General features: G+C 42.7%; 1 protein-coding gene across 3 annotated transcripts; it reads left to right on the top strand.

Moving 5' to 3' along the window:
* The first annotated feature begins 27 nt into the window (after positions 1-27).
* Positions 28-18,788, top strand: TAF5L (TATA-box binding protein associated factor 5 like). Of its 3 annotated transcripts, XM_048297446.1 has the most exons (6): positions 28-139; positions 551-794; positions 4,204-4,348; positions 8,911-9,015; positions 10,924-11,648; positions 16,772-18,788. In XM_048297446.1, the coding sequence occupies exons 3-6, from the start codon at positions 4,207-4,209 to the stop codon at positions 17,567-17,569; spliced, it is 1,770 nt and encodes a 589-aa protein (XP_048153403.1). In that variant the 5' UTR covers positions 28-139; positions 551-794; positions 4,204-4,206; the 3' UTR covers positions 17,570-18,788. The 3 variants fall into 3 exon arrangements, with proteins under 3 accessions (XP_048153403.1, XP_048153404.1, XP_048153405.1); XM_048297447.1 differs by lacking the exon at positions 551-794 and having other exon boundaries at positions 29-139; XM_048297448.1 differs by lacking the exons at positions 28-139; positions 551-794 and adding an exon at positions 329-420.
* Positions 18,789-22,047: the final 3,259 nt, after the last annotated feature.

Raw genomic sequence — 22,047 nt, 5'->3', positions numbered from 1 at the left:
CCCGCAGGGGAGGCGGCAGCGGCGGCGCGCCCGCCGGCAGCTCCCGGCGCCGCTGGGCGCAGTGACAGCGCCCCCCGGCCGTGCTGGTCCCCGCCGCCTCCCGCCGCCTCCCGCCGCCTCCCGCCGCCTGCGATGCTCAGTGAGTGGGAACCGGCCCGGGGCCGCGGCCCGGGGCCCGCACGGGGGGGCGCGGGGGGCGGGGCCGGCGGCGGGAGCGGGGCCTGGGCGTTCCGCGGGCCGCCTCGTGGCGGAGGCCCGTAGGCCCGGCCCGGCCGGCGGCTCCCGGGAGGCCGGCGGGGGCACCTCGGGCACGGGCGCGGCCCTGGGGCAGCCCCGGCTGCGGACGGGGCCGGGCGCGTGCTCTGCGCCCGGAGGTCGCGGGGCGGCCTCTGCTCGTGATATCCTTCTTTCCCTTGGAAAGTACGTGGGTTTAATGAGCGTCTCCTTATCGCGCCATCTCTCTTCCCTTTTCTTTTTTTCCTCCTTTTTCTTTTCTTTTTCTTTTCTTTTTTTTTTTCTTTTTTTTTTTTTTTTTTTCAAATATTGACAGGAGAAGGCTTTCACTTTCGCGTCCCTTCAGCGAGCGCCCTTCGGCCCGCGGAGCAGCAGCGGGACGGGCGTGGGGCCCCGCAGGACTCCCGGCCCCGGTGACCCCCGGCAGGGCCCAGACGCGAGCAGAGCCTGGTGCCGCGGCTCCGTTCGGCCCCGGAAGGGCTGGGTGGTGGAGCTGGGGCCGAGGTGGTGTGAAGTGGGCTGGAGGAAAGCGTGTCCCGCAAATCCCGCAGAGGACATCGGTGAAGCACTGTTTGGCACCGCCTTGGGGCGGCGGGGGGGTCGGGGGGGAAACAATGTGGAATTGGCAAAGCGTCATTCGTGGATGGTGAGCCAGATCTAGGTCCAAATGCAAATGGATTCATGCTGTTTTAAAATCACAGCTGTTCCCTCTCTGCCTCTTCACGTGAATGCCACTGCTCAGGCAAAAGCCTTCTCCGTAGTTCCTGCTATCCTATTTTCCTATTTTTGTACCACCACCATGCTCTCTAGGTCTCCAAGTCAGCTTGTCATGTTTACTTGCCTGTTTTTGTGAATTGCAGATGCTGCATGTGTGATATCCCTTGGCTCTGAGTTCATGGTTATCTTCATATCAGTTTATCCTCATCTCGTTTTTTCTGAAGTTTTGTAAATCTCAGATTATCCTAATGTCACAAAATTAAAAATTGGGAGCTATTATTGTTGGTAGGCCCCAAATTTCACCTGTAGTGATAAAGGATAAAAGATTAGTTTTTTGCTGTCCACAACTGAGGCCTGAGATGGAGTTCTTATTAGAGAATATTCAAAAGATGCTTCTGTTTTATGCTTTTATTGGTTTGGGTGGTTTTTAAGATTGCTTGTTCTTAGTTCTCTGATGCTCACAGGTCTTTCCTCAGTCTGCTGCAAGGAAGAGACTGCTTTCCCAGTGTCAGAACCAGAATACAGAGTCTTTAAAAGCAGTGTTTCCAGTGCTAGTTTTTAAGCTCTTTTTAGTATGTCTGTACTGGGATTATTTCAAGGCTGTGGAATCTGCCTAAACCTGTACCTGAAATGTAGCATAGGTGGGAAATTAATTTTCTTGGCCCATTGCTTAGTTCACAACTAATTCCTAGCTTTTCTAGGAAGGAGGAACTTGCAATGTGTTATTAGCCTCTGCTCTGTCTTTTTTTTTAAGTGGCTTTGATTCTTAAAAAAAAATTACTTTAACCTTTTTTCAGTGCTCCAGTTTGCAGCACTGCAGAAGATGCTGCACTGTAGCTCTGCAAACTCACAACGTGATCTTTCCTCTCTCTTTCCTTGTGTATTTTGCTTATCAGTAAAATTAGTTAATGGCATTAGTATTTATTGTTCTCTTTCGCTGTTTGAGAAGAATGAAACAGCTGGGATTTCTGAACAATTGTTTCAAGCTTTATGCATTTCATGGACAGGGAACTATATGCTTCCGGTTTGTTACATATTTTGGAGTTAATCTTCAGTTATAAAAGCTAGAGTCTTAAAATTGATTGAAAGTTAAAAACGGCAGGCTTGTCCTTTTATACCTTTAAATTCTGCATCATTGACCTGTTGTGCATTGGCTTAGCTTGAACCCAGCTGAAGGCATTTTGGCAGGCCATCCTTATGTTTATTTTATGATATACTCTAATTTTGATTAAGGGCTCAATAAAGAATATTTGTAGGAATGTTGGTTTTGCTCTTGCAGTTTTTGTGAATGCTTTTCCTGCCTTGGTGACACTATTCTTTGTAATGCTGAGTGTTAAGTATAAAGGCAAAAGTGAAGGAAGAAGCAAAGAGCTGAAATTAGAGTATGGGTGACAGTGTGTCTGATGCCAATGGGTGTTTCTTGGTGAAGACGTATTCCCTTAAGGTAGTTCCTGTTGTGTTACCTGGCAGCAGGGAAAAAAAATCTCCTTGAGATACTGCTGGTAACATCCCCTACTGTGACTGCAGGGGGGAATATAGAGGGGAGCAAGATTGCATAAATGCCTGTGGACCTGGGCAATCACTTGCACATGAGTCCATGCTGCTGGCTGAAATGCAGAATGGTAACCATACATTGTGAAGCTTACTTAAGAGTGTTTTTAGGAGGGTGCTAAGTTGCTGATCCATCCTTGTGTCCACTCTTCTTTGTTGTCTTCATTAGAGTTCTGTTTTTCCTACAGTTTTGTGCAGCAGAAGTGTTACATTTGAGACAGTGTAAGTATTAGATATAATTTCTTTAATTGCAGGGAAGATGAAAAGGAAGTTTGCTTTTGGAGTGAAAAAAGGTGTGGTTGAAATCTGGAAATGCTTTGAAAACTCCCACCTGTTGATGCCCCTTCCCTACCCTCAAAAGTTACTTAACCTGTGGTAGCAAATGGGAATCTTTCTAAGGTTTCACCCAAGCACGTGGGTTTGCAGTTCCACATATCTGTTGAAAGTGAACTCTTGCTGAAACCTTGCATCCTCATCCACTTGTACCTAACTTCACAGAAGGGTTATTGTTCTAACAAGTGGAATAAGCACTAAAGTGTACATGGGTATTAGAAAAGACTCATTTGTTACAATATTTTTAAAGCTGTCCTTACAGTAGAAATAATGGTTCTTACAAGGGGAGGAAGAGCATCCTTGTCTCTCTGAGAAGTTGTGTTTCATTAGATTTAGCTGCTCAAACCAGGAAGCACTAACACTCAGGAAACATTCATGTCATTGGTAGTGGAGCTGTAAGGTGTTGAACTGTCTCGAGGCAGGCATTACCTAGTATTGTTATAGGAAGAAAAACCCCTGTGGCTTTATTTAAAGGCTTTTAGGTTATCTAAATTTTGTGTAAAGTTGATGGCTATTGTGAAGGGTTGGTGCAGTCAGTGACTCTCCAAATAGCAAGGGAGCTATTGCATTCATCTTACTGAGGTTCCTCTATTACAAGCCAGGAGCTAAAAGGTAGCCTTGGGCTCATTCTGTTTTTGAGGTACTACCAAGTGGTATTTGTGAGGATGGCTTCCTAAATGTACATTAAAAAGCCTTCAAAGGATTATTTTTGTTTCAAACTTTTGTAGGAGGGAAGCCTGGATAGATCGAGGCAGGTGACAAAGACAGAAGGCTCTGCTTTTAATTTCCTTCTTTTTTTCTTGGGGACCTATCTGAGTGAAGTGCCAGAAGTCTGGCTCTAGCCTTTAAGTTCAGCCAATAAGCTACTGCTTCTTGGACTCCCCATATAGATTTGCTATATAAAGCACTATGTTTCCAAAATTTCCTTCTTTGTATGTTAATTTCTCATTCCACTGAATCTTCTGGAGTTTTATTTTGTTGGTTGGTCAAGCAGAGGAACCAGAAAATGACTGAAGATTACTCAAACTGCTGCTGTAAAAAGACAAGGAGGAGAGACATTCCCTTTTTATGAGCTGTTCTTAACAAAAATGCTTCAGCTCACCATTGCACTTTTAGTCCAGAATCCTCAAAACTAGTTTTGATTCCTCTGTAAAATTAGTAGAATTAGGCAGCAAAATATCTTCAGGGGTCTACAAAATGTCTAGTTAGGCCATACCACCAAGAGGCAAATCCCTGAAGGTTCTGTTTCATACTTCAGCAACAAAAATATGGAGCTGTTTGATTTCTATTGGCATTATTGCAGCTGCAGTGTAAGTTGGTCTTAGCTTACCCTGTAAGAGCCTTATCACCTCTTTCTTTTCTTTTGAGGTCATGAAACGCGTACGCACAGAACAGATTCAGATGGCAGTGTCCTGCTACCTCAAGCGCCGTCAGTATGTGGACTCGGAAGGTCCCCTAAAACAAGGGCTGAGGCTGTGTCAGACTGCTGAAGAGATGGCAGCTAATCTCACAGGTAATCCTGTTGTATTTTCCATGACTGCTTCTTGGCAGAGTTGTAAGCATGTATGTTGGCAGCTATATGAATTTGTCTGCACACATGGACGTTTCTTCTTTTGAAATAAATCTCTCACTGTTAAGTTGGCATGAATTACGAACTTTTGAAGAATGAAAATGTGGGTGAAAGTGTAACAAGGTGACATTCAGTGGAACATCAGGCTGAAATACTATGTCAGGGTAGTGGAAAATACATATGTTTTATCCCAAATAACATGAAGTCTGGTGAGTAGTGGGGCTTTGGAATGGAGGTGAGAACAACCTAGATGAGGAAGGAAGTAGAAGGAATTCTGTTGTACCTTTGTGCTCCAGCAGTTATATCATGTGAAATTAAGGCTGTGTCTTTTTCTGGCCTAGTCAGCTTTGTAGTTGTGAAAAGCCTTCTCTGTCACTTGGGGGAAAAAACCCAAAACCTTCAGTGGATGAGACAAGGCATGCAGGGAAATAAACTTTCTTTTCTTTCTTAGAGATGTTTGAATCCTGCCACACTGCTTGCTTTCCATATTGTGTCTGTGACAGTCTTCATTGTAATTATTACTTTTATTTTAACAAACTATGCTGTTGCTTGAGTGTGTACAAGTATTAGAAGGATGAAAGTTATGCAGACGTTATAGAGATTAAATTCACTTGTAAAAGTAACAGAAAATACTGGGCTGACCTTTTGGATAAAAAAGCAAGGAGAAATTTTTTTCTCTTAATGAAACTGCTTAGATTATGACAGTATCCCAGGCAAAGTGGAATGGTGGAGATCTTAGTTACTTGTAATACGACTTGATTTGATAAAATATTAGTAGCTGTATAACTGTGTTTGTGGCTAGATAAGAATGGATGCAGGAACCGCTTTTTCCACCTTTAGAGTATTTTACCATAGTTAACAATCCAAAGATGAGTGACTTGTGGGTGTATGTCCAGGGGGACTCCCTCAGTGGCCTGGAGGAAACTGGACAATATTTCATTATTAGAAGTAACTTAATGTCTTATTAGTGCTTTTAATTTCCTCACTTTTTTCAGCCTATCTATCAGAAGTTTATTGCAATCCCTGAAAAAGTACTGGGGAAGATGGTAAAAAAATGAAACCAAAGTAAAATACTGAATTGTTTTTCAATGGGAGATTTTATGTGAGAAGTGGGTAGAAAGGTCAGAATGTGCTCAGCATGTGATACCAGCCGTATGAGGAGGTCACCGAAGTGTCTTATGCAGTGGAGATGGACTGGGTTACAAGCCATTGCACGTGCATGTGGCCTCATGCAGAAAAAAAATATTTCAGTAAAGAGTGTGAATGAGTGTGTGATTGGGTTTTGTCTTTTTTACTATCTTCCATCAAACGTTATTACTAAATTTTATATTAGTCTGTATCCTCTTGCCAGTGCACGTGTTTAGTGGATGGTGATTCAGAATTCAGTCATCAGTTTTCATTAGAACTGAAAATGGTCTGCTCTCATGTGTTCAGCTTCTTACGACTTCTTGTCAAGCATGCTCGCAGTGAGCTGTCAATGAGCGTGCTGCAGTTCCATCAATGAGTGTTGGAAAAGCAAACCCGAGCTTGTTACTTAATCTGACAACAGGTGCTGAAAATACTTTCTGCTGCAGTCATCTCAGTTTTGTGAACTGAATAAAAACTGAGCAGATTGTAAAGCCTGCATAGCTTTATTTTGGGGAAAATTATCAGCATGTTTTTCTGGAGATGTTTTTGCTTTTTCCTTAGAAAAGCTCACCTTGTTTTTTCTGTTCAGTGCTTTTGTTTGACTTTTAAATTAGCTAGCCTGTGTGAATGGGAGACTTGGAGCAGATCTTGGAAGATGATCTGGTCCAACCTTTTCTCTGGGAGAGGGAGCCCAGATGAGATTATCTAGGATGCTGTCTGATTACATCTGCAGTAAAATACAGCACAGAGCTTCCTTGTGAAAGAATAATATCTGAGGACAGAATGACTGACTAAGGAACAGGTTCTTCTAATTCTGCCCATAGCACTGTTAGCACATATGACATACAACTATCTGAAATAATGTCAAATTGTGCATCATCACAGTCACGTAAAAGAGGAATCAGTTGCTGTTATACAACATTTACAGCAGCCCCGCATTTGTTAGCTGGAAGCAATTCTGCTGGTAGCCAAAAGACAAGACCAGGAGGGTACTGTCCGTATCCCTGAGTTAGGAGCGAGTTCCTTTGAATTTCCTATCAGGTTGCATAGCTGGCCACACTTACTGGATATGAAGCAGCAGATATTTCTAGTAGATGTTCTTATGACCACTGGGGAAGGTAGAAAAGAAACTGTGGTAGGTTTATTAATGTACGAGGATATAGCAAGTGTTTTATTTCTACCGGATGGAAAATGTGCATGAAATTTTACTGTTATTTTGGAATCAGTTGACTTCTTGATCCTCTTTGCAGTTCTCGTAAGTTTTGGGAAGGCAAAGAATTAGAATTTGTCACAACTGTCTGGTATGTAGGGTTCATTTACCATTTCCTGGACGGGAATGAGCTCTAGCATCACTGCAGAAAGAATAGGCCATAATGGTTGCCCAGTCAGACTGTTTCAGGACAGGTGGACAAAAATGATACTCCACTTTCTGAAGCAAGAAGTACACCTTTGGAATTAAGTTGCTTATACAGAGAAAGTTGTGGCATGGAGGAAACATTTCACAAAGCCCAGGCCACTGAGTTGTGCTTGCATAGCATGAGCAAGGTGGCAAGCCATTCCCATTCCTGCAGAAATGAGGCCACCAGATCTCTGTGAAGAGTTGACTGTTACATGTAATCCTGTGACAGCATAAGAGACAGGCCCTCATATTTCTGTATTTCTTTGCTTTTACAATGAGTTGTATGGGTGACATTGGAAACTGTCACTAAGTATTCTTGAGTTACTACATGTGTATATGTGCAGTTTACTTTCTCATGCTGAATATTGATTATATTAAATTTTACATCCAAATAGCAGAGCTTTTTACTTCAGCTGTTGAGTAGTACCAGTATATAAGTCTGGAGTTCTTACTGGAGAAACTTACTGAGTTTCTGAAGCAGCCAGGCTGTAGAAAGCTCAGTGTAGCTGTGCCTTTCAGCAAGTTATATTTGTTTATATCTAAACTTATTTAAGATGATATCATATTGGTGCTGGAATCTGGTTTTGGTTTTTTTTCCCCAAGAAGGGATGATGAGCACAGCCCATCTCTCTGTTTCAAAAGCTGAATTCAGCTTGCCAAACTTACCTCATGTATTTACATAAGCTGAAGGAAGGTAGACCTTTGTCTTACCAGAGAGAGAGAGGAGTGGGGGAAGAAGTAGTGACAGGCTGCCTGTGTACCATGTGCTGATCTCTTTCTAATTAGAGGCACTGAGATGAGCTGGAGGCTGGCCTATCTCTCTTTAGCGTGTGAACATTTGATAATGTTGTTTATAGACTTCCAGGGCTGTCAGACTGGTGCCTCTCTGCATGAGCCAAAAGTCCCCCCAGTGAATCAGCAGTAGAAAGGCAGAGGATGGAAAGTGATGCAGGGCAAGGGAGACTTAAATAAATTGAAGTGAAAGTAATAAAAATAGGGGGTTTGGAGGTGACAAGAGTTACAAATTGAAAAAAAATAATAGGAAAGGAAAATACTGAAACTCCTTGCCCTCTTGTGCTCTATTTAGAACAGCAGAATGTGTGTTTCTAATCACTTGTATTTCCACGTGCTTGGGGTATGTTGATGCGTGTCTGAAAAGTTGCACAAAGTCCCCTGCGGATTCCAGGCCATTAGCAGAAAAGCAAAGGTTTGGTGCCATAGAAGGAGAAGCCAATTCCCTTTCTAAACAGTTCAGAACCACTTTTACCAGAGTCTGGTTCTGAAAAACAGTTTGACACAGTCTGAGAAGACTGTAACAACTGGGTTTGTGGTCAGTTGCCAGCTACCCCTTAACCTAAAATCCTCAGGGAGAAGGGCACATTTTAGTGAAAAACTGCTAAATGTTTGCTTAGAGATTCAGTGCTTTCTCCACCACCTCTGTGAGACTTGGTAAATTATAATGATTATAATTTATTGTAAATTATAGTGACTGGGATGAGAAATTTGAGAATCTGAAGTCGTGTGACTGTAGATTTGTTTATGATGGTTGGTAGGACTCACCGAAAAAGAAACTATATTTTGGGGAAAGTTGTGTATTGCTTTCTTTATCTTTTCTGAGTGTAAAGTTGTAAAACCACAGTTGTAAAACTTTTAAGGGGTCTGTGATGGTGTTACTCTGAATTTCTTGGGAACTTAAGGTTGCGTTTGAAAACTTCAAAATGAGTTCTGGGTGGAGCAGGTGAGTTGCTGAGATTTTTAGGATGGGTTTTGGCTCTCAGTGTATTTTCTCATTCATGATCTGTCTAGGTGGTTAATGCCACATTTAGATGCTTTGGACTACGTTATACCTGGATGGTTTGAAAGATTAAATGTCATCTGAGTGGCTGCATACTCTGGATTTTATGAGCAGCTTTGTTTTCAGACACACATGTAGAAATCCTTAAATCTCCATGTAATTTTTGCTTCTTCTATTTCATAGTCCAATCTGAGTCTGGTTGTGCCAACGTTGTGTCTGCAGCTCCCTGCCTGGCAGAGCCACAGCAATATGAAGTACAGTTTGGACGATTACGCAATTTTCTGACAGGTAAATATCAGGAAGCAGGGAAGAAGTAGCTGAGTTTTGGTTTTGTTATTTCAGTGAGTAAAGGGCCATATAATAAAATGCAAAATCATGTCTCTAACAATCTTTTGATTTCTAGTTTTGAGATTTCAGTTAAAATAGAAATGTTTAATTTTTCTTTTTTTGGTTGTTGTCTGTGTGCTGAATAGCTTTGAATTTTGTAGATGGCTGACTGTCTTTTCTTGCTCAAGCATTTGGCCTTTGTAGATATTCTAGACAACAGCATATTTACACAGGACAGGAGTAACTTCACTAATTAGTCTCTTGTTCAACCACCTGCTCAAAGTGGGGCAAGATGGGTGTTTGATCAGGTTGCTTATAGCCTTTTCCAGTCAGGTTTGGAAAATCAAAGACTCTGGAGATTGCTGTGCATCTCTGGGACCCTGCTGCAATTCAATGAGAATTTTCCTTGCAACAGCTTGCCTGAGCACCTCTGAGAGGAGGCTGGCTCCTTTTCCAGTCTAATATCTTGCTGGGTACTGAATGCAAGCAGTTGAATACCCCCTTTATTCTTCAGGCTAGGTGGACCCAGCCCTGTAACATCTTCGTATGTTCCTAGGGAACATTTTCTTTGTTCATGTTTCTGCCAACTTCCCTTCTCTTCCTTTTGTCCCCTACCGCAAAGTGAGGTTCTTCTTCTTGTTGCATTTTTGGACTAGTGCACCTGGAGAAAAAGGAGACCTGCTGACTGCTTAGAGCTTTTACTACATTCAGACCACTGTTTTCACTGGCTTTGGCCCAGTTTCAGTGGGAGAGGAAGGAGAGTGATGCTTAAGTATTCAAAAAGTATGTATACGCTGCACACCACACATACTCTGTAGTTACTCCTGTAGAAATGAGAGAGAGGCACAGTATGGACTAGGGAAAGTCTGGAAGAGTGCTCAGCACAAAGGAAAAATAACCTAATGGAAAAGGAGAAAAGGGACTATGCATTGATGAGTGGCAGGAGGGAAGAGAATGTTGAAAAGCAGCAATGCCTTTTGCATTTTGAGGATCAGCAGTGCCTATTTGTTTTCCAGTAATTTGGACCATTTGGTCCTCTGGTAATAACTCATTGTGGCCCTGCTTGTTGCCATGGTATTCTGCAGGGCTCCACTCCTCACAGTTCCCTGCAGCTGGCAAACAGCCCCAGAGAAGCTGGGGAAGGAGGGGTGGAGCTGTTGCACAGATCAGCCTCTGCAAGGTACAGCACAGCCTAATCGGGGTTTGTTACACTGTGTACTAGGAATTACTGCTGGGATTTGCCTTGGCAGAGAGAGAAAAGCATGTACATGAGCAGGCACAGAAATAATAAAACAAGAGCACAGCATATTGCAGTACATTTTGGAAACTGTAGCTTCCTTTCCCCTGAAGACAAATCAGTTCCATCCAAAGCACCACACGCACATTTTACTGATGCTGAGAGAAAAAAAGCCACTACAGCTCAGGCCTAGACAAGCTAGGTAAACAATTTTGACTTAAAACACTTAAATACTATTTTAGATATAATGAATAATTTTGAAGTTCATTTATCACGATAAACAAAGGGCATACTTTTTCTTTTGAAATAAGTGGGGAAAATTCAACTACCATGTGTTTTATGAGGTGGTATATTATTAGCTGTCCCACACCTAAAAATGGTTTTGAATTCGCTGTATTTTATTTTGGCAAGGTACCTCACTGATGTGGCAATTTCTCTTCAGGTCTGCAATACGTACTGTACCTCCTTAAGGTGACAAAGAGGTTCACGTAGATGTGCCAACAAAAGTCTCCTTTTGCTTGCTCTCTCATGTCGCTGTCAAGGCTTTTTCAGTAGTTGTCCTTGCTCTGTTTTATTCCCAGTAGAAAGTGGATTGAGAAGTCATTCCAAGTTTTTTGTTGTTTTTTATATAGATTCAGATTCTCAGCACAGCCATGAAGTGATGCCTCTTCTATATCCCCTCTTCGTCTACCTCCATCTGAACATGGTCCAGAATGGCCTAAAAAGCACAGTGGACAGTTTTTACAGCCGCTTCCATGGCATGTTCTTGCAGAATGCCAGCCAGAAGGATATCATTGAACAGTTGCAGACTACCATGACTATTCAAGATATCCTGTCCAACTTGAAGCTCCGGGCTTTTCTGGACAACAAGTACGTCATTCGCCTTCAAGAGGACAGCTACAACTACCTTCTTCGCTACCTCCAAAGTGACAACAACAACGCCCTGTGCAAAGTCCTGACCTTGCACATTCACCTGGATGTGCAGCCTGCCAAGAGGACTGACTACCAGCTCTATGCTGGTGGGAGCTCTTCACGCAACGAGAGCAATGGCCTGGAGCCCAGCGACATGCCGGCTTCCATTCTGCAGAATGAGGCAGCGCTGGATTTACTGCAGGACAGCATTAAACGTGTCAAGGATGGGCCCCCTTCCTTAACCACCATCTGTTTCTATGCCTTCTATAACACGGAGCAGTTGCTGAACACTGCAGAGATTTCACCAAATAGCAAGCTGCTCGCTGCTGGGTTCGATAATTCATGTGTGAAGCTGTGGAGCCTGCGCTCCAGGAAATTGAAATCTGAGCCCCACCTTGTTGATGTGTCCCGCATCCGTTTGGCTTGTGACATCCTGGATGAGGAGGTCTGGATACCCTTTTTTTTCTCCCTTTCTCCCCCTTCTGCTGACCTGTTTTGAACATGAATTGTTGAGGATCTAGTAATGTCTTGGGGAACTGTGAGGCTGTTTGACAACCTGTGTGCCTTGATGGTCAGATTTTATAACCTGCTTTCCTCCTTGTTCTTCCCTGCAGTGGTAGTAAATGCTGCATTGAGGTGCAATGAGTTTGTGCTCGGGTCATAGTTTGTTAGTCCTAGGTGCTGGTCCCCCCTCCTTCAGCTGTCCTTGAACAGATGCCAGATGCCTTGAACAGGCAGCCCAGTAAGGGCAGGTGACTAGAGTAGGCTCCCTTCCCTGAGGAACATGGAGCCTTCTTCGGGATGGAAAGATGAAACAAGGAGATATGGGCAGTAAAACGCAGTGCCAAATGAAAACTCCAAGTGTACAGTGTAGAAGGAAGGAAAGTAGCTCAGAATAACCAGGCATAAGGGTGGAGATGGAGAGAAGGGCAGAGACACAGGAAGAGGAAAATACAGACAAAGTAAGGAAACAGCTAAAGAAGTCTGATCAGATGCCTACATGCAAAACTGTATTTCAGGCATCACCTTCATTTACCAGAGGTAAAGAGTTATGGAAAAATTACGCAAAATGTCTCTTAAGGAATCTGAAGTGTAGAAATTTCAGAGGCTTTCTACTCTGGAGTGGTGGAGACAAGGACAGGGATGTGTGTACCTTCAGTTCACATGCAAGGCTAGATGGCATCTTCTACATGACCTTTATTTTTCTTGGGGTTTTTTTTGGTTGGTTTTTTTTTTTTTTTTTTGCTTTCTAGTCACGCCCTTCCTCCCCTCTCCACCCAACTGCCCAAGTAGCAACTTATATCTGGTTAGAGATCAAAATTTGTGACTCTTTCATTGTTTAATCACTCTTCTCCTAAAAAAACCCAAACTGATTTGTTCTTGTTTAGCAGGAGAGACATCGTTTTTTCTTCTAAAAAATACTTAGTGGCAAGGTTCTATTTATTTTGGAAGAGTGCTGAGAGCTTGGTGTATTCAGGGATCTGTGATTAGGGGTTGCTTTGTTAAACAGCTTGAGAAAAGAGGCAGGCATCAAGGTGAGACAGCACAGCAGTATGTTCACTGCTTCCCAGGTTAACCCTTTTTGCAGAGTGAGCAGGTAAGTGGGTCAAACTAGCCCAAAATGGTGCTATGGACTTGATTTCATTATAAACTGCATGAGTTCATAGGGCATGTGACTCTATACTGCCCATCATGGAAGCCCAATGTCAGTAACCTGCAACAGAGGAGAATTTGTTTAGTAAATCAGCAGGTCACCTTCTTTGGTTCTGGACTGTGGAAAAGTGAGATATTGCCAGGTTATCAGGAGTGTGTTTATTAGGTTTCTCTGGCATGTGGTCATAGACTTGCATGTTGTGCATGTATTAGGAGACAGCCATGGAATCTTGAATGCAAATGGCTTTGGTGGCTATTTGATGTTTTGTGTACCCTGCAGTTTTTGTGCACAGGTCTAAAGCCGGAACTGGTCAAAAACCAGCATAGATCAAAGTCCTCATTGCCCTGAATAATTTCCACCACTGACAAAACAGTGACCTGAGCAGGAGTTCAGTGTTGAAGGAGGATACCAATACCAGTCTGAACACACTGTTGGTTACCAAATGCAAATGAAAGCCCCTTGAATACAAGGAAATAAGTTCACTTATCTGGGAGCCCTAAGTGGAAATACACAGATACCCACAGAGTTGCAGGTGGGAACAGACCAGCACTTGCTTTGGTGCCATGGGAGAGGAAGCCAAAGATACCAAGACCAAAACAGACTACCTTGACTGGGCTGCAGCTCAGTGTGAGCAGGGGCTGTATTTCAGACTGTCACTGCAGTCTGATCAGTAGCAATTCACAGGGATAAAGCTGATAAAAACTTTGACAAAGAACAAAAAATTCTTAATATGCTTTGACATTACTTTTGTAAGTTCTGTAGAATAACTTGTGAGGATGTTAAAATTTGATTTGGTTGATTTCTGTATTGTATAATTAGTTTTGGATAATGTATTTAAATAGTAATGCATTAAATAAGTAGTCTTCAGCCTGGTTTTTGATTTTCTGCAAGGAAACATCCTTCTTTTTATGAAGTTATAAAGGTCTAAAATCATGCTAGTTTCAGTTGCTGTTGTTCAGGGTGGCACTAAAGCTACTCTGTTGAGTTTATTCTTCTTGTGAGGGGGTGTGTGAGTGTGTATATATATATATATATATATATATGTAAGATTGAGACTTAGAAAATGTGTTAGAACAACTTCTTTTTCCTAGTCCATGTGAAGCCTTTGTGTCACTAAGGTCAAAATCATCTTCTAGGTCTAGTTTTAGTGAATTTTGCTCAGTGTGATGCTGCAGTGTACTTCACTAGTGTAGCCTTGCTTATTGCAAATAAGAGAGGCTTACTATTTTGGGATACAGTAATTCTGTTTTCTTTATAGTAGTGTCTCACAAATGCCACTTTATAGTCTCTCTTACTTTGGGTCCAGTATAAAAATGGAGTTCTGTAGCTGTACAAACGGATGTATTGTCTGTCTCTGCAATTTTGCCATGCTCATCGCTGGTACTCCATAAATTAACATCAGAAGATAGTGCTCTGTTCCAAGCCACAATAGTGCCAGCCTTTAAATCCTGTGAAGACTTAAGTATTGACCCCATTTAGCTCTGCTTCTAAGGTTCTGCTTTTAAGTGGCAGCGGTCCTTCAAGTGGTAATGAGTGAGGATGATGCTGACACCTTGTTTGATGGCAGATGAGAGGGAATTCTGGAAGGAGCACTAAGAAATGTCCTGCAAAGAGAGCCATCCTTCCTCATCGTTCCCTGCTAGGGAATCTCTACTGTAGGCAAAGAGATCTTCCCTTTTGACATCTTAAGAGCACTGCAGGATGGGAGAGATGATGACAACCAGGAAAACCTGTTACTGGTTAGAAAAAAAAAAAAGATGTGAGACTTTGTTTTGTTTTTCTTTGAGACTATCATTGTTGCTTTTTGAGGCTTGGTGGCTGCACTTGCAGCTGCCTCCTTAATCTGGTCAGCAGACTAACTTGGATAGGGAGGAAACTGAAAAATGTAGTGACTCAGAAGCATTACAGATACACTGTTTTCAGTAAGCTATGAGAGGAGCATGCAGTTGTGCTAAATGGGTGTCAAACAAGTCGAAGATAAGATTTGCTCCCTGTGACCATATGGGAGTGTAGGTTTCAATGCTGCAGAAGGCGTTGTCAAATCTGCTGGTACTGTAAAACAAGGAAGGCAGAGGAGGTCCTTGCAGACAGCCCATGTAGCCTTGTATTTGAATGCATGAAGTTGAGTACCTGGACTTGCAAAATTTGCAGAAACTGTAGTACAATACAGGTAGCTTGAAGGGGCTTCCACTGGTAACTTGTCAGGAATCTTATGGTCATAATTAAATAGCATAAAATGCTGCAGGTATCAGCCCTTCCCCTTTAATGTGGTAACACAGCCTAGAGATGCTGTGGATTCCAGTAAGCCATGCTCTATCTGAGGTAGAAAAGCAATTTGAATAAGAATGGGGTTTTGCATGCCAGAGCCTGCAGTTTCTCTCTGCCTCACCTCCATAGCAGAGATGAAGTTGGCTTCCAGCCGCATCATAAAGCTCCCATGGGCACTGACTACTCTGAAGAGACACAGCACTGCTAAATATGGCTGGCTGCCTACCACATAACATGCTGTTGAGATGGAGAAAGGCAAGGAGATAGCCAAGTCAGAGTTTGCTCACCTCCAGTGTGAATTTGAAACTACTGGAGGAGAAGCACTTTCAGGGCTATTGCTAAGTCTGAAGCCAAACTGTCTGTGGGTCCTGAGGTCAGGGGGGTGGAAGATACAGAGCTGCTTTCAACACACCAACTTCTGCTGGTCTGACTTCTGCTGATTGGCAACAGTCCAGCAACCCTGGGGAATTGGGTTTCCTCTCCGGGCAGGAAGTGCTCCTTCTGCAGGAAATGGGCCAGTTCAAGATGATAAATGTTAAAGGGGCTGCTCACAAACAAAAGGATGTTGTGTTGAATTTGATGTGCTGAATGGGTGTTACTGATTCAGTACTGAGGAAGAGTGTCTGCCTGACAGCCCTGAGGAAAGGTGGTCTCAAGTTACTACACAAGTGCACCCCAAGACAGGGTTATCTTGCACTGTCAGTGAGACCCCATCTTGTCAGGCAAGGACACTTCTGAGATCTGTTGAAATCTGTGCAGTCTGTATTTCAAGTGTCAAGGGCTGCTACCTGAGTAGGCTTTTAGAGACTCTTACCTTCCATTGGGAGATTGCTTTAGCACAGCTCGCTGAATAGTCTTTAAACACAAGAGCCTTTACTAGTTGACTATCTGCCCTGGTACTTGAATTGGAGAATAACAGGATTGAAAGGTTTCCAGTTCCGTCATTTTTGTGATTATTCATCTTCTCCTATGCCAAAATAGATACATTGACCTAAATAAGCTGCGTACAGTTGCTGTTCTTGAAGGGTGAGGATGTGAAAGCATCCTGATGGAGCTTGCAGGGAGAAATAGATGTTAGAGCCTTGCTGGGTTTGTGTTTATGTGTGGGGTTAAGAAAGAATGTTAAGCAGACAGCTTGTCAAATACGCTTTGTCTTTCCATCTGCCTTTTATTTTAGACATCTGTGATTGTTTCCCTCTACTGTGAGATTCACTTCCAACAATGACCACACGAAAAGAGTAGATGCCAAGATCTGTTTTCAACATCTTAGCCAAGTGTTTTTAGTACAGTGTGGATAGGGGCTATGCATATTTTTTTAGCAAAAGGAAAAATGTCATTAAATATTTTTTCCCCTCTTTGCCTGCAGTCTCAGGTTAAGATGCCTTCTGGATTAAGCATAAGGCTACCAAAAATAGTGATAATACCTTTATAGAAAGTCTTATCTCACCATTTCTTTCCGTGTTCACTTAGAGCAAATGCACCAGCAATGTTTATGTCTCAGAGTTGTACAAAATGTGCCACATCTAAAGTAAATAATCTAAGTCCTTCTGTATTAACAACCTCCCATTTTCCTTGTGGAGATTCTTATATTTGTTGAATGGATAAACATGCTTCCTTCCTTGTTTCTTTCTCTTCTTCATGACCAGGAGGAAGAGGATGACAATGCAGGCACAGAAATGAAGATCCTGAGAGGACACTGTGGACCTGTGTATAGCACGAGGTTTCTTTCAGACAGTTCAGGACTCTTATCTTGTTCTGAGGACATGTCCATCAGATACTGGGACCTTGGAAGTTTTACAAACACTGTGTTGTACCAAGGACATGCCTATCCTGTCTGGGATTTGGATATTAGCCCCTGCAGCCTGTATTTTGCCAGCGGTTCCCACGATCGCACTGCAAGGCTCTGGTCGTTTGATCGGACGTACCCGCTGCGAATATATGCAGGCCATTTGGCAGACGTGGACTGTGTCAAGTTCCACCCCAATTCCAACTACTTAGCAACGGGCTCCACAGACAAAACCGTGCGCCTGTGGAGCACTCAGCAGGGCAACTCCGTGCGGCTTTTCACTGGCCACCGGGGCCCTGTGCTGGCGCTCGCGTTTTCTCCCAACGGGAAGTACCTGGCATCAGCAGGTGAAGACCAGCGGCTGAAGCTGTGGGACTTGGCATCAGGAACTCTTTACAAAGAACTGAGGGGGCACACGGACAACATAACCAGCCTTACTTTTAGCCCTGACAGTAGTTTAATTGCTTCAGCGTCAATGGACAATTCAGTTCGGGTCTGGGACATTCGGAACACTTACTGCAACGCCCCTGCGGATGGGTCTTCCAGTGAACTGGTTGGTGTATATACCGGACAGATGAATAATGTACTGAGCGTACAGTTTATGGCCTGTAATCTTCTTCTAGTGACTGGAATTGCACAAGAAAATCAGGAACATTAATTTTGCTTTTTGTCTTAGGGAAGTGGGTGGGTGTCTTGAATGCCAGAGTCCATTGCAAGCTGAGATTACTGACTGTGAAACACTTTTCTTCCTCTGCCCCCTTGAAAGGCATGTTCAGAGTGATGGAAATGCTTTAAGATGTCACAAAAATGCCTGTACTGTTGAACAGAATAAGGAAAAAAAGGAGGAGTGATGAAAATACATATACATTCTAATTTTGTACTTGTAGGAATGGGAAAAAGGGGAGTAAATCCAGTAGCTTGGGGAAACTGAAAGCCTGGCCCAGATAAGTGAAACTGCCAACCAGATAAGCTGCTGACCTGCACTTAGATATCCTTCATTGATTGATGGGCACATCTTACCTACTGTTAATTCGGCTTGAGTGTGTGGAGAACTACTGGCTCAGTGGTTTTTGTTTTGTTTTGCTTTTGTTTTCCTGGTATTGCAGAGGACCAGCATTTTTAAGACCCTTTTATTAAAAGAACATTGCATATTTCCTACAGTGATAGTGGTCCTAAATATTTCAGCTCCCTATAGCACTTCTGGAATATTTTGGGCTAAATAAGTAGAAAATACCCTTGTTCTTTTTTAGTAAGGGGATGGAAATCTGACCTCAGTTGGGGCCCATCTCTGCATTGTTGTTTGGGTTTGGTTCCTGGTACTAGCTGTGATTATGTGTATTTATGTTCCATTAATTAGGAAATTTTCTGACTCTGGTTGCACTGTGTTTTGAGGATGGGAGGACAGTGGGGACAGATTGGTGGCTTTAGGGTAATGAGCGACTTGCCCTGTCTGGGGGGAGGGCACCATAGAACAGAAGCGGCTAAGTTAGGACTCCTGATGGAAACAGGGCATGTCAACCCACCACTGCACCTCACAGAAATATTTCCGTAAATGGAAGTTGGCAGTCTAGGGAGAGGGGGATGAGAAGAGACACACAAAGTGACATGGGAAAAAAATAGTATTACTAAATTATTGTGTGTACACAGAGGCAGCTCTGCCAGTGTTGGATTTTTCTCAAATGTTGCAATACCGGTTTCATGAACACTTTGTGAGATAAATCATCAGCATTTACAAGGATCTGCGGAAAAAGCACGTTCTAGTTTGTCATTTGGAGAGATTAAATATTTCTGCTTTCTGGAAAGAGTTATTTTGTATTTTGTTTTCTATTAAAAGCATTTAGTTTAAAAAGAAAAATAAAAATTGTTTGGTCCCTTTCTGGGAAGCTTGTTCTGACTTGTATGAGAAGAAGAGGGCAGCAGCGTCCCCTGCACTGCTTGAGCCAGACCCCGCTTGGCACTTGGAGGCTGAATCTGGTGGTCTCACTCACTTGGTGCTGTTTTGATGTCCCCCTGCTTGCTTTCCACAGAGCTGATGTGACGCATCACAGAGTGGAATATTGATACAGCTTTGTAGGTCAGCTAAAATGTATGTGGAGAATCTAGGTACTCCCTGAAGTTGATACTAGACACCAGAAGGCCTCATTCTGTAGCGCTATATGACCTTTACTTTGTGGTTTGATCTTTTAAAATGCCTCTTTCAAGCAAATGTCTTCTAGACAGGCTGTGGGTATTAAATGGTAATTCCCTTCAGCTTCCCTTAGCCCTTCTGGATTTTCGTGAGAAAATTCTCTTGAGAAGATCTGAACAATCTAATAAGAGTTCAGACAACAACTCACAGTTGCCTTTTTATTTTATTGTGTGTTTAGATGATAGTAAACTACAAAAAGCCTTTCACCAGGAAAGTGTTTAACCTTTCTGACATGTGCTGCAGCTCAGTGCTGGGAGTACCAGAAACCCCTCTGTACACTTGGAGTTGAATGGCACTGCTGCTCTTCTGGTGGCTGCTTGTCAGAAGTGTGACGCAGCTTAACAATCCCAGACGAGGATTGGGCATGTTGAAGAAAAATGTATGGAAGATGGTTGTGTTGCTGATGCTTTGTGCTATGCAAGTCTCTAGAGAGACCTCCTTCCGCTCTGTTGAGCCAATACCGCACACCAGACCAAACACATGGTATTCTTCAACCTGCAGTAACCTGTCTAGTTTTTTTGAGTGGTTTTGCTCGCTTCTGTAGATTTTAGCCCAAGGGTTTCATTGAAATGACTGTTTTGGCTGAAGGCCTGTGTGAATACCTAGGAAGGATGTGGCCCACCAGTGCTCACTGGAACTCATTTTGCTGTTTGTTGCCATATGTCCTGAGCAGTGTTTAGATTTAGAGCAGCTGGAGTTCTGGTCCTGAAGTAGAGCAAACAGCAACCAAAAGGGAAGGGGAGGAGGGAGGGGGAAAGGGTAGGGGGCGGAAATAAGAATGAGATGGGCAGAGAACAAAGTTTCCCATTAACATCTTACTTCTACAGCAAAATTGGGCTTTTTATTACTTGCATTGCTCTGAAGTATTTTGCATATAGAAGTGACAAGAGTAAAGAGACTTCAGAAGCAGATCCTGTTATGTGTACATAGGCTAAAAGATGTAAAACTCATTCCTGAATTGTTGGAAAAACAAGGACTAATTATGTGCTTCAAAGCTATAAACTACTATGTACTGTGTGGAGAGTTTTTGGTGCTCTTTGAAGGAAGCTAGGAAATAATCTAGACTATAAAAAAAATGTCTGCAGTTGATTGACAGACTGAATCTTAAGGCAGAATTGGGAGGAAAGTATGAGTGGATGGAAGGAATACCATTAAGTATAGCAAAATTTGGACTGTAGTCTCTATTAGCTACCTAGTTCAGAAATAAGTATACTTGCACAGACCACTTTCTATTTTAATTATATAACAAAAACCACAAAAGGATTTAAGTTGACATAGTTAAGCACTCAAATGTTAATAAACATCCTAGCAGGATCTTGCAGTTTGTGTGTCCATATCTAACATAGTTCTCAGTTGCATAACTGGGTCTTCCTTCCCCTGCAAAACTTTTTACTTCATGTGCCTCCTGCACGATGCACAGGGCACCAGCTACTGCATGGTACCAGCCAGTGGCTGTCAGGAGATACTCAGAAAAAGAGGACAGATGAACAGTGGTCCTTTCATGGTTTACACAATCCTGTCTTCTCAGAGTTATGGTTTGCTGGGGTTTGGAGTCTGTTACAGTAGACCTCCAGCACTGCAGGCTGTGTGTCTTTAATAACAGCTGATGAATTTAGTTTCATCTAAAATAGTCTCATCTCTTTTATTAATCAGCTATATACTTGTAGCTTCCACAGTTTTCTGCAGCAAGAAGTTCTACACCTTGATTTTATGAGGGGGGAAAATATATCCTTGGTTTTGACATTTTTTATCTGATAATTTTGTTCTGTTCCCTAACCTCTTGAATTGATAAGACAATGAAGAGCAAAACACCTTTCCAGGGTGTCAGGTAGTCCAGGCCACAGCAGGTATAGACAAAGCTAAGGTAAAAGCCCATGTTTAGTCACTGAATACTGATGAAAGGAAAGGGTATTTGCTCTAATAAATTGCTACACCCATTCACAGGTCTACACTAAAGTTGTCCTCCTCACTTTTAACACAGGTGTCTCCCAAGGAGGTTGCTGCCACACTGTTCAGTCTAAATGTCTTAATTCCTCAAATGGTAAATTCATCCTATTCCTCCCCATTCTGGTCACTTTGTGACAAGACTGTCTCTTACAAGTGTTTTTAAGTCTAAAAACATTTTACAGAATGGTATTTCCATTAACAGGTCCTTTGGGTTTGCCAAGAAAAATAAAAAGGACTTCAAGCCATGTTGCTAACCTTGTTTCAACACTTGCTGCCTTTTGTTAGACCTCTGGGCTCTGGGTTCTTCAACAAAGTCCTGAAATGGCCTTTCTTCTGAGTGGTGTCTAGTTGCTTACAGTGAGCCAGGCTCTAAAACTGTACCATTACAAGACACCGATGTGACAGTTAAATTAACTGCCTGGATGTCCCTTGCCAAAGACTATCCTGGCATGCTCCACATCAGCTACGGGGTGTTTTTAAAATGTACTGGATGGGAGCCCAAACTGACTGAAATAACAATGTTCACCATGCTCAGCGTACTTCAAGTATAAAATACTGATAAAAATTTTTCTATGGACTGGTAATCTTTTTTAACAATTTTAAACCTCTGTCTGGCTTTCTGTTTCAAGGACACTTCTATACAACAGCACTGAGCAGCAGGTGAACAGAGAAGGTAGTACATTCTAAGGGCACAGTTTAAGACGAGGTGTTACCTCTGGCGTGTTATATTGAAGAAACAGTCTCTTGGGACAGGGAAGTTGTTGAACAAGGCAGCTGTAGAAGTTCTTTCTATAACTTGATATTACAAGTGTTACACTTGCATTAAGCTGAGGGTTAGGGGGGAGGAAGGAGGCAATTTCAGAAGCCTGCTTTTATCAGTAGTCCTGCTTTCCTACCTAGTCCAGATCTCTGCAGTTCCTTTTAGGATTAAGTTGTCTTCTCTTTGCACAGGTTTGTGATCTTCAGTGAAGTTGTGGTCTTCTGTTTATGGCAAGCCTGAT

Source organism: Corvus hawaiiensis, chromosome 3 (assembly GCF_020740725.1).
Source record: "Corvus hawaiiensis isolate bCorHaw1 chromosome 3, bCorHaw1.pri.cur, whole genome shotgun sequence".
Classification (NCBI taxonomy): domain Eukaryota; kingdom Metazoa; phylum Chordata; class Aves; order Passeriformes; family Corvidae; genus Corvus; species Corvus hawaiiensis.
This window is presented reverse-complemented; position numbering and strand designations above follow the sequence as displayed.

What these genes read in the sequence shown, in the direction of transcription:
- TAF5L (XM_048297446.1), top strand. Translation starts at nt 4,207, where the DNA reads ATGAAACGCGTACGCACAGAACAGATTCAGATGGCAGTGTCCTGCTAC. An exon ending in ATTACGCAATTTTCTGACAG is followed by an intron (nt 9,016 to 10,923) that starts GTAAATATCAGG and finishes TTTTTTATATAG; the next exon opens with ATTCAGATTCTCAGCACAGC. An exon ending in GTGACATCCTGGATGAGGAG is followed by an intron (nt 11,649 to 16,771) that starts GTCTGGATACCC and finishes CTTCATGACCAG; the next exon opens with GAGGAAGAGGATGACAATGC.